This window comes from Macaca mulatta, chromosome 6 (genome assembly GCF_049350105.2).
Source record: "Macaca mulatta isolate MMU2019108-1 chromosome 6, T2T-MMU8v2.0, whole genome shotgun sequence".
In the NCBI taxonomy this organism is placed as follows: Eukaryota; Metazoa; Chordata; class Mammalia; order Primates; family Cercopithecidae; genus Macaca; species Macaca mulatta.
The window spans coordinates 93,754,948-93,768,933 of NC_133411.1; the positions used below are offsets into that span (position 1 = coordinate 93,754,948).

A 13,986-nucleotide genomic window follows, 5' to 3' on the forward strand; every position below is an offset into this window, starting at 1 on the left:
TAGTGTTATATCCTTAATTGTAAATAAACCCCAAAGCTTCAAAGCATGGGGTCAATGGGCAGGAAAGCTGATTTGTGGTCCTAATTTTGTCACTAGCTGTCTAACTGATCTTACATATAACAATTCTGAGACTTCATTTTTCCATATGAACATGGCAGTGTTAATCCCTTCTCCTGTTTATGATCTAATGAGGTAATACATATGAAAGTCTTACAGAGTTAAGTCTGTAGAAGTATAGGATGTCACTGTAATTAGTACTTCAATGCTGCATGCAAAAAGTACGTTTAAGTGGTTATTCCTTTTGAGGTAAAATGAATTCACTTAACTTCCAATTTGGTCACATTAGGTCAGTCCTTTACAAATAATCTTCTAATGTAAATATTTGTGTAGATGAAGCCACTACCCTATTTCGAGCCACAACACTTGCAAGCACCTTGATGGAGCAGTATATGAAAGCCACTGCTACACAGTTTGTTCATCATGCTTTGAAAGACTCTATTTTAAAGATAATGGAAAGCAAGCAGTCTTGTGAGGTAAGAATTTAATGTTTTAGTAGGTAATAATTTGTAGCCAATTACATTTTAAGGAAAATATTAAATTTCTAAAATTATTCCTCATAGCAGTTATACCTGTCTCTAATACATTTATAAAAATGTTCTGCAAAATGGACTTTTTTAAAAAGATGTACTTTATTTTGGGATTAAAAACCATCAAGTTGCACCAGAAATTCATGAAAATACTTTTATCATTTCCTCTACTGCACTAGTAATCTATATACTACTTATAGAAAGCATGCATAACATACATTGAAGGTTTTGTTAGTGACTTATCATATGACCTGTGTAGCACTTCATTACATCTAGGTTTGTCCTTGAAGGTTTTTTTGCAAGAGGAGAATTATGAGATAACCTTGACTAAAACAAAAACATCTTTTTAGGATTATTGAACCTTCAGTATAAATTCATAATAAACTATTAAGACAGTAAGTGGAATCTCACACATATATTCTCTCATTTTAATGGTAAAGCAGCTACAAAGAAATACATATTTTAGATCTGATACAAAAATCAGTTTAAGGAATTGTTTTCGACAGTGGACACTGGGACCTAGCAAATGTTAATCCTGCACGAAGGTGTCAATTCGTACTAATAACCTGAAGGGAAGAAATTAGTGATTTAATTTTGGAAATCTGGAGTAATGCCATAGTTGGCCCAGCATAAGGATGACACAGAAGTGCAGCAGGTAGGTAGGGAGTCTCTGGACTTTAGATATAGGCTGTGGAATTCGGACTTCCATAGATAAATGTACTCTGCTGACACTAGATCAGAAGGGTTACAGGAGAAGTTCTGAGAAAGGTTTGTGATTCTGCCTAAGACATTTGATATTTTTATTAGCCATTAAATAAGCCTCATTCAGAAAGGGCTTTTAATCAGCTTTTTTTACCCTCAAATAGAATTGACTAACCACTGTTTGCTTTTCAGTTGGGTAATTGGGAATAAATGGTAACAAACCTACCAGGAGTTCCATAGAGCAAACTACTTAAAAACTCCCATTTATACAAAGAAAAAAGATCAGTACACACAGCGATACTGAAAGATAGAGAACCTTGAAAACTACAACTACTTGTTTTCCTCAATTCATTTGCATTTGTCATTGCCAACAATGCATTTCTATTGATTTATTCCTTCTTTTAGTTAAGTCCATCAAAGTTAGAAAAAAATGAAGATGTGAACACTAATTTAGCACACCTATTGAACATACTTTCAGAGCTTGTGGAGAAAATATTCATGGCTTCAGAAATACTTCCACCGTAAGTGGTGAAATTTTCATTTGACAAGAAATTGTGTATCTATGTCTTGAGAAGTTTCTATTTCTAAAACATGTGAAAGCTTTTCTGTTGTCCTAATATTATTATACTCTGAAAAAGTCATGGTTAATCTTTATAAGATGAATTATATTTAAAGAAAATAACTGTCTTAATAAAACCACCCATTGTTTTTGTACAAGCCAATATGTCTGGTTTGTATAGCTTGGGGAGTGAATAGAGGTTTATAGTTTCAGATTTGAGATTGTAAAAGATATCTTGTCTATCCATTTAGTCTATACTTGATAGATTAATCACTCTGTTAATATGCTTTTAGGCCTCCAGTATTAGTGAACTCACTTGTTTAGGTAGAAGTTAACCTAAGTCTAAATCTTTCTCCCCAGAGTTTGCAGCTGGTTAGTTCTCTGTATCTGAAAGTAAATGTCAGGAAGTTGACTGAATAAATTGATGATGATAAACTTAGTCGATAAAATTTTCCTTACCCCTTCTAAATGTCTCATTACCTGTGGCAAAATACTTTTTTTGGGGAAAAGGCCAGTTTTATTAAACTGTGGTATATTTGGGTAAATTAAGCTTTCGGCTGCTAGGAGATCAGTAGTTTCACTTGCTTTCTGTGTTGAGATGATTGTGTTATTTTGGCAGGACACTGAGATATATTTATGGGTGTTTACAGAAATCTGTTCAGCATAAGTGGCCTACAAATACCACCATGAGAACAAGAGTTGTTAGGTAAGGCTCATCAATTCATTTGTTAAATCACAAACTGATAGATGGATAATTGTGAAAGATTGAAGAATAACAATATACAATTCAACGTTTTTCTTTGACTTTTATGTCAAAGCCCTATTGCATATTTTCTAAGTCCAAATGGCTCCTAAACTTAAAGTTACTATGAGATTTAGCTACCGTTTGCATTTTCTAAAAACATGAACATTCATTTATAGTCAAGTATTGGGGATTTTTAAACCCTTACAGGATGAGGTTAAAAGTTATACAAACAAAATCTGTAGCTAACTTCATATAATATTCTTCATACATACACACACACATTGATTGGCACTAAAAGAGAAGAGCAGTAATTGACTGATTTAGATATTAATTGGTTTATTACAATCTGTGACTCTGAGCTAATCTGGAACCAGAACATGTGGTGCTGAAGCTGTGTTTCAGTCTGCTCATTGTACCATAATTAGGAAGAACTGTTTTGGCAAACCATGGAATTTGGGAGCTTATATAAAGGGACTTCATTATCATTATTCTATAGGAAGAACTGCTTTGGCAAATCATGGAATTTGGGAGCTTATATAAGGTTACTTAATTATCATTATTCTAACTTACTTTCCAATGAAGAAGCAGATCTGTCTGGAGAGGTTAAGTTGTTGAACTAAGGTTATATAGAAAGCTGGTGGCTAAGGCACAACTAAAGGTAACTTTCTAAGACCCAATCTGATATCCTTAAGTCTTATTTGTAGGCTTTTGCTTTTGTTAAGCATACTCCAACCAATACCCCAACTAATTCCAGGCAAATGGAAATTTAATGCAAAAGCATCATGGAATACAGCAGTTTTCTAATAATATAATTTGTTATTTAGAATATACATAGTCATGTCATGCTATATTTAAAATAATCAGACAACCATTAACACCATTATTACAGTTTGTTTTGAAAATGTGTGTTAATCCTGCCTCCAACCTAAATTTTGTCAAGGGTCTTCTATTTCTTTTTTTGGGGGGCAGATAAAATTTCTCTTGGTTATGATATGACATAATATTTAAGAACTACAGATTCAGTTTTTGTTGGCATTAATGGTGATTGGGAGGAATAGAAAAGAATTATATGCTAGCACAGTTATGTGTGAGATGTAAATTAAAACTGTTCTATAAATTCAAACAAGTATAATTGTTAAGCAAACACAGCAGGAAATTGTAAACTGATGCAAGAGGGTGTTTTAGGGCATTTTTGCCAAGGTTATGTTTCAGGCTCATAGACCTACTGTGTATAATTATGACAATATTTTCAAGTAAAGTTTACACAATATTCTTTAAATTTGAGAAGTCCAAAATTAAAGACTTAATTGTTATTTTTTTGAGACAGGGTATCGCTCTGTTGCCCAGGCTGGAGTGCAGTGGTGTGATTTCAGCTTACTGCGACCCCCGCCTCCCAGGTTCAAGTGATTTTCATGCTTCACCCACCCAAGTAGCTAGGATTACAGGCATGCAGCACCACACCTGGCTATTTTTGTATTTGTAGTAGAGATGGGGTCAGACCATGTTGGCCAGGCTGGTCTTGAACTCCTGGCCTCAGGTAATATACTCACCTTGGCCTCCCAAAGTGTTGGATTACAGGCATGAGCCACCATGCCCAGCCAATATATTACAATTCCTATAAATGCTGTTTGAGAAGTAACTACTTTCTAAGAGTCCAAAAATTAGCAAACAGGTACATGTTCAAAGGTAAATGCTGAGAAATTGGGTAACCCACTCTAATAGAGAACAGAGATTGTGCCTATTAATGTCTAGAAGGAATTGCGTAACTCATTATTTTGGGAATAATGCTTGTCTTTACATAGATTATGTCTATCAATCTGTAGAAGGAATTGCATAATTCATTATTTTAGGAATAATGCTTGTCTTTACATGGGACAAGTAAGAGGTTATTAGTGTGGATTCTTCTTAAAAGGAAATTAGAGAGAAATTATCTACATGACAACATATCCTCCCTACCAGTGACTAAAGGAGGCATAATAGGAGTATCTATGCAAGCTTCATTTTCACACTGACATTGTCCCAAAATAAAATTAGCAGATAAAATCATGTATGACAGCTGTTAGTGTAATTTTTGCTTTTGCTATTGTTTTGTAATTTGACAACTTTTTAAAACTTTAGAATTCCTGATGTCTTGCCTTAAAAGTTTTCCAGGCTGGGCATGGTGGCTCAAGCCTGTAATCTCAACACGTTTAGACCAAGACAGGAGGATTGCTTGAGACCAGGAATTTGAAATTGTCCTGGGCACCGTGTTGAGACTCTGTTCTCTACAAAAATAATTAAAAAAAAAAAAATTAGCCAGGTATGGTGATGTGCACCTGTAGTCTTAACTACTCTGAGCCTGAGGCAAGAGAATTATTTGATCCCGGCAGTTCAAGGTTGCAGTGAGCTGTGATTGCAGGCCACTGTACTCAAGCCTCGGTGACAGAACAAAACCCTATCTCAAAGAAAAAGAAAGAAAAAAAAAAAAACCTTTCCAGCGTTCTATTATAGACATTTTCATTTATCAATAAGTCACCTTTTCTCTAGTGCAATGGATTATTATTTTTATATGAATCATCAACAAAATCAATGCAGCCAACTTAAGGCTGTTTTGTTTAAATAAATTAAGAAATGAGGATGTGTGAAATTATGAAATTGTACAGAATTATGCTTATATAATATAAAAAGTTTATTTATACTCCTGTGGTATTTCAGAAATTCTTAGGGTTCCTGAGGATACTACTTTAAGTATCACATGACCACTAGGCCTGGAATAATAAATAGTAAGCAAGACAGTAATTTTCCCAAAGTTAATCCAAATTCTAAATTGGGAAAAGTGAGTAATACATTCAGGAAGCAGATATATATATATATTCTTAAAATATGATGCTTTGGCTTACTGTTTTCTTAAAGCTTTCTGTGTCTGGGCTTCCTTTTATTGGTTTAGAGTGAAGTTTATGGTTCTATGAGTACTAAAAATTCTGTTTTATATGTATTGTTTTAATGTAACACATTATGTATGTGTTTTCTAAAAACAAAAAAAAAAATTTCCCTCCCATTCAGTGGTTTTGTTTTTCTTCGACTCATCTGTCCTGCCATCCTGAATCCACGGATGTTCAATATCATCTCAGGTAATCAGCTTTTGATAAATTTCAAACTTCAAAAAATTACAATTAACAGTTTCACACTGTTAGGTAAGAATACTCTTAAAATAAATTAAATCTAGTTTTTTTTTTTTTTTGATTATCCAATTCTAGTCTTGGCATATATAAAGTATTCCAAAGCACCCTTCCTTCCTTGTGCTTTTTCGGCTTTTTTCTTTTTGTTTCTTTTCTTCCATCTCATATCTAATCTGAGATGGCATGATTACACACATTGCACCTTTTTTTCTGACCCTATTGTGTCTAAAACCTTTATAATAAATAACGTCTTGGCTTTTTCAAGTTGGGAAGAGCTTTGCTTAGCCCATTGCTAGACTGCTGCCAGCTGGATCTTCAAGATCAAATTAAATGGTATCTACAGTTAGAATAGTATTCTGTGCGTACGCATGAAGAACGCAGTCCTGGTTCCTCCCATTAGAGATTTTTTAAGTCACCAGTTATATAGTGTAAACTGGCCATTTTAAACTTCAGTAAACCTGATCCAGTTTTATTACCCATATACCCATTTTGAGATGACTTTCAGGTGTTACACACTTCTTTCAAAGAAAGCATAACAGGGATATTTGTGACTTTGAATGTAATAATGAACCATTATAAACAGTAGGAACCAGAATTTTTACCTTAATAATCTGAAGCTCAAAATTGTATTAAAAATGTTTTGCGTCTCTGTAATTATCTTTTATTGCTACTAAAGTGGTTAAATCTACAAATCCATTAAGATTAAGGGTTTGAAATTCTTTTGGAGAAATTTATCTGAATGTTTGCCTCAGACACCACTATCTAAAACTAGGCAGTCAGGTAGATTACTAGGCAGTCAGGTAGATTATCTATGGGATTTTACTGTTAAATAATTAAGTTCCAGAGCTTATATTTAATAGACACCAATACTTGTCATTTACATCCTACTTATCTGTGTTCTACAGGGAAATGCCTCCTGATTTACCTTTAAAATATTTTAAAAGTTTATTAAATTTCATGTTTTTCTCCTCAAAATAAAGCAGAGGTCCTAAATTTTATCTTGCTTCTTGCGCTTTAAGTGAATTATTTGGATTGCAAATCATGTTGGGAGCAGGGAATTGCTCAGATTGCTAACCTGAGTAGGCTGAAACTAGCTTTGTGAACTGTCACAAAACATGTAAGAGTGACAGTCTTTTTTAGTGGTAAAGGTAAAGCTTTGAGGTCCTCTGAAATAGTATCAACCATTGGAAATTGCTGCGTTTTGTAGTACCCTTTTCACAAGCCTAGAAGCACTGATAAGCATATTCAGTTTTCCTCTTTTAACTCAAGTTCTTTTGAATTATACAGATCACAAATTTTTCAAAAAACATTTTTCAAAAAACATTCTGAGTTCTGAATGGAAGAATGGGTAGTAGTGTAACAGTAAAGAAATGTTAAAGTACTAAATTTATAATGGTTTAGCTGAAAGTGCTGTTGGAGTTGGTGTCATTAGCTGTGCCCAATTCTCTTCCAGATTCCCCATCTCCTATTGCTGCAAGAACACTAATATTAGTGGCTAAATCTGTGCAGAACTTAGCAAATCTTGTGGAATTTGGAGCTAAGGTAAAAACATTTTGATACTTTAAAATGTAATTTATGACTGCAAGTTTGACATGATAAAACGATAAAATTTGGCTTAAGTGAAGTTTTTAGCAATGAAAGATTATTTTTGTTGGTATGTTTGTGTTTAAAGCATCTTGTTTAAATTTTACATTTTAATAGTGGAATTTTAAAAAACACCACTTTAGCCATTATAGAAAACAAATTTTTCAAGGTCCAGTGTACTCAAATTCTCCCACTTTTAACATAAAAATAATAAATGAGTACATTTTAATACAAAAATTCATTAAAAATTTTATTTCACAGTAAACCTTCACTGTAAATACTAACTCGTTTGTTTTTTTTTTTTTTTTGACACCTACATGTAACTGTACTATCTAAGGATAATGACTAATATTAAGTTGGGATCATATCATGCCTCCTGCTTTTGTCACCTAATACGTGACAGACTTCCTGCCATATGTGGAAATAGATAACTCTTTCGTTATTCTTAATAATGGATATTTAGATGCCTTCCAATTTGTCCCTGTTATTGTTGTAACATATATCCTTACATACATTTCCTTTCATACTTGTTCAATTATTAGCTGAACTTAGGAGTAAAATTACTAATACATGTTTTAGGCTTTGCTATGTATTACAAGATTTCCTGTCGGCAACTTAAAATTCTTTTGTTGCTCCTCACAGCCTTGCCAAAACTCAGTGGGTACTATACTTTTTTCTTTTCTGCCAATTTGATAGGCAGAATATTTTGTATTTCATTGTTTTATTACTGTTAGAGAGACTTTCATTGTCTCTATCTTTGGAATTGCCTGTTGAGGTCCTTGTCTCATTTCTTATTGATTTTTACGAGTGTGTTAATCTTAACCTTTTCCCTATTTATAGCATAGTTTTAAGTAGTCAGGATTTTAGTATGATGAGCAGTAAACATGTATGGCCTAGGTTTTGAATTCATCTGAATCTTGAAGCAGGTTACAAATAAGATATTTTCCTATTGCAGTCTTCATTATATTGTATTTTAATTCCCTGTAATCTCTGCTGGATTCGAACCTATGATTTGGGGCCATGTTTGAGTGATTTTATATATAAGCAATTTGTGTCTGCCAGTCTGCGTGTTATGATTTGTGCTTGGGTTCAGGATTTTCTTTCATTAAAAATGCCCATACTCCTCAGTATAGCCATTTGCTTATATACTAGAAGGAAAATACTGTCATTATATGATTTAATTAATTCTTGTGAATGTGTTGCTGCTGCTACAACTGATTTATAAGAAGTATTGCTACATGTATGGGTTTTGCTATATTAATTTGGTGCGAAAGTAACTGCAGTTTTTGCTGTTAACTGTAATTACTTTTGCACCAACCTAATAGGTCAAACAGTGGTTTGTTTCCGCTGCATATAATAGAAGCATTCTATTTTTCAGGAGCCCTACATGGAAGGTGTCAATCCATTCATCAAAAGCAACAAACATCGTATGATCATGTTTTTAGATGAACTTGGGGTATGTATATAGTTTTTAGGTACTTTTTAAAGACTTAGAGTTGGCATAGCTGAGTTAACCCATTTAAGCAGCAATCTTTAGAAAGATTTTTCTATCCAAAACTAAAAAGACAAAAGCCTGCAATTTTTTGTCTGCCTTCCTAAACAAAAAACAGCATTTTTGTTTGTAATTAAAACTATTTATTCTTAAACCAAAGCATACATTATTGTGGCTTTTAGACTACTACTATCATTTTTTAGGGTCCGTCTTGTTTTTCATATCCTTTTAAAGCTATCACATCTGACTGCCATGACATTTTGTTGCCTCCTTAGCTTTTTTACTTTGCTGCTACTATGTGGGGCTTGAAGCAAGACGATGACACAGTTCTGACCAGGTTAAATAAGTAAATAGACTGAAAAGTCTTCTTTTCTAGGAATAAAAGACATGGATTTGGTGTTACACTTCATTCAGTGTGAATATCTATGCCTCATTTGGGCGTTGTTAATAAAATGTGATTACAAAATTATGAATGAGGGTATTTTATAATTTCTAGGACCCTGCCTTTAAGAGTTAAATTTTCATGATTGTACAGATTTTCAGGTACTGAGTCAGTTTTAAACTAAACTTATTAATAATTCAGTTCATATATAGGGAAACTAGCAAGGTACATGTACGTGTGAATAGAGCCAGGTATAAGGCATGGCATTAGGGAGTGCTAGGATTGGAGATTGAGGTGTCCATGTTCTGTCTTAATATATTCAGATTCAGTTAAAAAGAACACCACAATTTGTGGCAAACAAATCAGGAATGCCTATGAATCACTAGTTTAGTGTATGAAAAATTATGGCATAGTTCTACATAGTGAAATTGATAAGCTAAAAGTCCATCATGCTTCTGTATGTGAACTGGGATATAGTTGATCATTGGAAAACATTTTTACTATAATGTTTAAGGAACTGTGTGAGAAATTATGCCACACAATCTAGGATTTCATACTGCTTAGAATCCAAATATAATACTATTATATTTCTTTACCATCTGTATACCATCTGTATAAGCCAAATTTATTTTTGAAGACCCACTTCAATTATCTCCTTCAGGAAGCTTTTGCTGAGCCCCAAACGTGAATAAAGTAACTTTTGTTTTACCTCCTAAGCATCCCCTGCATATCTGTGATATATGAACTCGTGTTGCTATGATTACTTTTTCTAAAGTCCTTTCTACTAGAGTCAGTTCTCTGAAGGCAAATATAGTGTCTTTCATCGCTATAATCCTTTAATCACTGAATGAATATATCCTGTATAACCGTGTTTCTCTATCCCATAGAAAACATTGTTTTGCAGTTTTTAGCAGTGTAAAGCAAATACTGTCACCATTTTACTGGTAATCCAAGCCTTTGTTAAATGTTATTCCAAGGCTTAAAATAACACTGCCATTTAATGTTGATAATAAAGTACAGGTTGAGTATCCCTAATCTGAAATGCTAAAAAATCCAAAAACTTGTTGGGCACCAACAGGAAATGCTATTTGGAAAATTTCCAATTCTGGATTTTTGGATCTGGGATGCTCAACTGGCAAGTATACTGCATGTATTCCAAAATCTGAAACACTTCTAGTCCCAGGCATTTTGGGTGATATTCAACCTATACTATAAACTTTAATTATAGTGACTAAGTTACTTTATGAACCTTATCTGAAAGTACCATAATTAACACTGATTATTCCCACACATTAGCACGTATTCTGAACACAGTCCACAGATAATGTCTAACTTGACATGTTCTCACTGCATTTTCATAGTGCAGTTCCTACTTATATGCATATCAACTTAGACAAACTACAGAAGCTTAATAATGAAATTTCATCTAGGAATTTTAAGTATAGGCTGCATTTAATCCAGATTAGCAGTTAACCTACACTATTTGGCATATGTTCTATATTTCAGATATAAAGCTAATTGTTAGGAAGCCACACCCCCCGACCCTTATTTTTAGAATAGCAATAATATTGTACCACATCTGTCATGCTATGGAAAAAAATAGAATCTGGCTTAAATGTGAATACAAAGGTTACAGAGTCTATATTTTACCATCATTAATGCTGAATTTTATATTTCAATAAGAATCTTCAGAATTTTAAGAAATTTGAGAATTTAAAAAAATTATCTAATATACTCAATTAGAATATTTTCACATGAGACTATAAAGATTTGTATTTCTAACAAAAAATTAGCCGGGCATGGTGGCAGGCACCTGTAATCCTAGCTACTTGGGAGGCTGAGGCAGGAGAATCACTTGAACCCGGGAGGCGGAGGTTGCAGTGAGCCGAGATCATGCCATCACACTCCAGCCTGGGCAACAAGAGCGAAACTCTGTCTCAAAAAATTAAAAAAAAAAAAAGATTTGTATTTCTAAATGCAATTTTACAATTCCCTTAAAGAACGTACCTGAACTTCCGGACACTACAGAACATTCTAGAACAGACCTGTCCCGTGATTTGGCAGCACTGCATGAGATTTGTGTGGCTCATTCAGATGAACTTCGAACGCTCAGTAATGAGCGTGGTGCACAGCAGGTAGGCTTTTGCCAGCCTTCATTAACAATGATGTTTCAAGGATAACACTTTGAGAGGTGGTAAATAACTGAATTCTGGTTAACATTTTTTCTTGTTACATTAAATTTTTGAGACTGCATCATATTAACAAAAGATCTCAGCAGACAGAAATAACGGGCCCAGACTAAAATGATGTACATTTAATACTGAAAAACATCAGGTTTTGCTCTTGAGTCTGCATCTTAATTCTACTGGAAAGCAGTGTAACTGTTAACATACTTTGGCGACGTATGTGAAAATGGCTAGTAAGTCAGTATTGATTTTTTTTTTCTTTCAGTTTCTGTCTCTTCTCTGTCACATACAGATACAGTGCATGGCCAAAGTGATTCTCAAATTGTGAAACAAATGATTATTATTTGGGATGTTTGTCAAATTCACATCCAGAGATTCTGAAGTGTGGCCTTGAAAGCTGCACATCTAGCAAACTCTTCCAGGAATTTATAGGGATTCTGATGCAAGTGAACCATGGCCTACACTTTTGAGAAACAGTAGACTACATTGATAGACTTCTATCTGCCATATGCACCAAACAGATACAGATTAGGATGTATTCAAAGAGACTTAACACCAGGTCAATTAAGATACTGGAGATACAGAACAAAACGGGTTACATTTTCAATGTCCTCAGCTGACATAAGGGCCACTGGAAGAAGTGACCACAGGGACAGTTTTGACTAGTTTCTAATGTAGTTTCAGGAGATAGTGAATGCTGTCACCGCACTGGCTAACCATTTGGCAGGGATTTTGTAGAAGGGATTAAAGCATTGAATTTGGTGACTGAGTTCTCTACAATCTGAGATTCTAGAATCCTCAAGTCCTGTTCCTCCCAGCCCCCCACCTCCCAGCTTTCAAAGCTAATAATATGACTTGCCTTAAATATTAAATTAAAAGACCTTTAAAGAGAGGTAAACTGCTTCTGGCAAAATGTGATAGTGATAGTTCTGGCCTAAAAAACAGGAGCATGCCAAACACAAATTTCTGTTCACTATATATAAAAATTCTCTTAGTTATGACCAGAAATACTCAGCCAATGACTGAATAATAGAAACTTATGTTTTGAGTGGAATTGTGCTAATATTTTATGCATCCCTTTGCTTTGATATGGCTTTTTTCAAATCCAGGTTCCCATCCTGAAATTGCTGACCGAGCTTTCATTTATTTTCATACCATTTTTCCTCTGTCTAGCACGTACTGAAAAAGCTTCTGGCTATAACAGAACTGCTTCAACAAAAACAAAACCAGTATACAAAAACCAATGATGTCAGGTAGCAGCCTTCGCCCCAGTGTTCTGCATGGATTCATCATGCCCAACATGGTAATTCACTTCAGTATAATATCTCCTTTGCTCTTGCCAAAAAATAGCACACTTTTCCACATTCCAATGATGTGTGAGCTATGCAAACAAAATCCAAGATTCTGCTAGTGCATAACTATGCCAGCAACCTTGTAAGCTATCTGTGCAGGATATTTGCACTATTTCCACATGGAATCAATCTTTAACAACCTCTGAGCCTTGGTGTACAGATCACCTTTCACAAAACAAAATGCTATGACTGTATCTTGAACTTTGAAAATATATTTTCAGTACACCCAGTTGCCAAAGTTTTGCTCTCTCTTAGAGAAAGAACTATGAAATCAACTGACACATTCTCTTATTGACAATTGTGTATAACTGGATTGCAGACTGTTCTTACTGTAACTACTTCCTGATTAGGAATATGACCATTTGACTGTTCAATGATTATTTGTATTTACAGTTTCCAGAGTTTGTCATTATAATAGGAACAATCTTTGCTGTATACTTTTAAAAAATACTGTGCTATTTCTCTTGCTGGAACTGTTGAAAGAAAATATATAGAATGATCTATTGCTCATCAGCTTTATTTTTTAAACATACTACTTATTTTGTTGAAATTGTCAAAGACTGTATTTAGATCTCATAATGCTTTGTTAAATGTTTACAACAGTAAATAGTTTGAATTCAGTAAATATTATTGGTTGTTGTATTGATCAATGCATGTTACCCCTTCATTTCATAGACTACCAGTTTCTTTTATGTTAACTAGAATGTTTTTGTTAAAAGTTATTTGTTCATTATTTGTGCTACCCTACCCCTTTGATTATGCAGACAAACCTCATCAGCTGCCTAACTTATCCATCTTTGAACTTCTGACTACTTGTATCTGCTGGACATTTAGTTCAACTGTATAGTTTTATTTACTTCTGTATGTGTATTTTTGTGAAGTATTCACAAAGGTTAAGTTAAAATAAAACCAAGGGATATCTTGCATAATTGATTACTTCTGTCTAAATAGAGCTAAGCATTTAATTTATTTTCTTCCTCCTTCAGGGGCAGTTTAAACCTTAGCACCAGAGCAAGGCCCAGGGAGAAGCTGAAGCTTTAGATCAGTATTTTTGCTAATGGCCTCTTTTGAAAAGGATTCTATATATGCAGCAATTCCTTCCATCTCATAATTGTGCAGGGCAGGTATGACATATGGAACATATGTGGCAGAATGACATTGGTAATAAAAGTGGGTGAGACAGGAACCCAAGGAGGTGTTCTTACAGTAAGGAAAGGCCTAGATTCCAAGAGCAACACT

The 13,986-nt window shown here is 34.1% G+C and overlaps 2 protein-coding genes across 6 annotated transcripts in view; one reads left to right on the forward strand and one right to left on the reverse strand.

Annotated features, from left to right (window-relative positions):
* Window positions 1-13,673, forward strand: part of RASA1 (RAS p21 protein activator 1) — a 121,281-nt gene extending 107,608 nt beyond the window's left edge. For all 4 annotated transcript variants that reach the window (XM_078004444.1, XM_078004442.1, XM_078004443.1 and 1 more), the window contains exons 18-25: window positions 391-533; window positions 1,695-1,810; window positions 2,468-2,554; window positions 5,636-5,703; window positions 7,205-7,293; window positions 8,714-8,791; window positions 11,210-11,344; window positions 12,569-13,673. In XM_078004444.1, the coding sequence (XP_077860570.1) occupies window positions 391-533; window positions 1,695-1,810; window positions 2,468-2,554; window positions 5,636-5,703; window positions 7,205-7,293; window positions 8,714-8,791; window positions 11,210-11,344; window positions 12,569-12,652 (800 nt within the window). In that variant the 3' untranslated portion in view covers window positions 12,653-13,673. The remainder of the gene's footprint in view (window positions 1-390; window positions 534-1,694; window positions 1,811-2,467; window positions 2,555-5,635; window positions 5,704-7,204; window positions 7,294-8,713; window positions 8,792-11,209; window positions 11,345-12,568) is intronic.
* CCNH (cyclin H) overlaps window positions 1-13,986 on the reverse strand; it is a 36,317-nt gene that overhangs the window by 1,753 nt on the left and 20,578 nt on the right. The window lies entirely within an intron of this gene.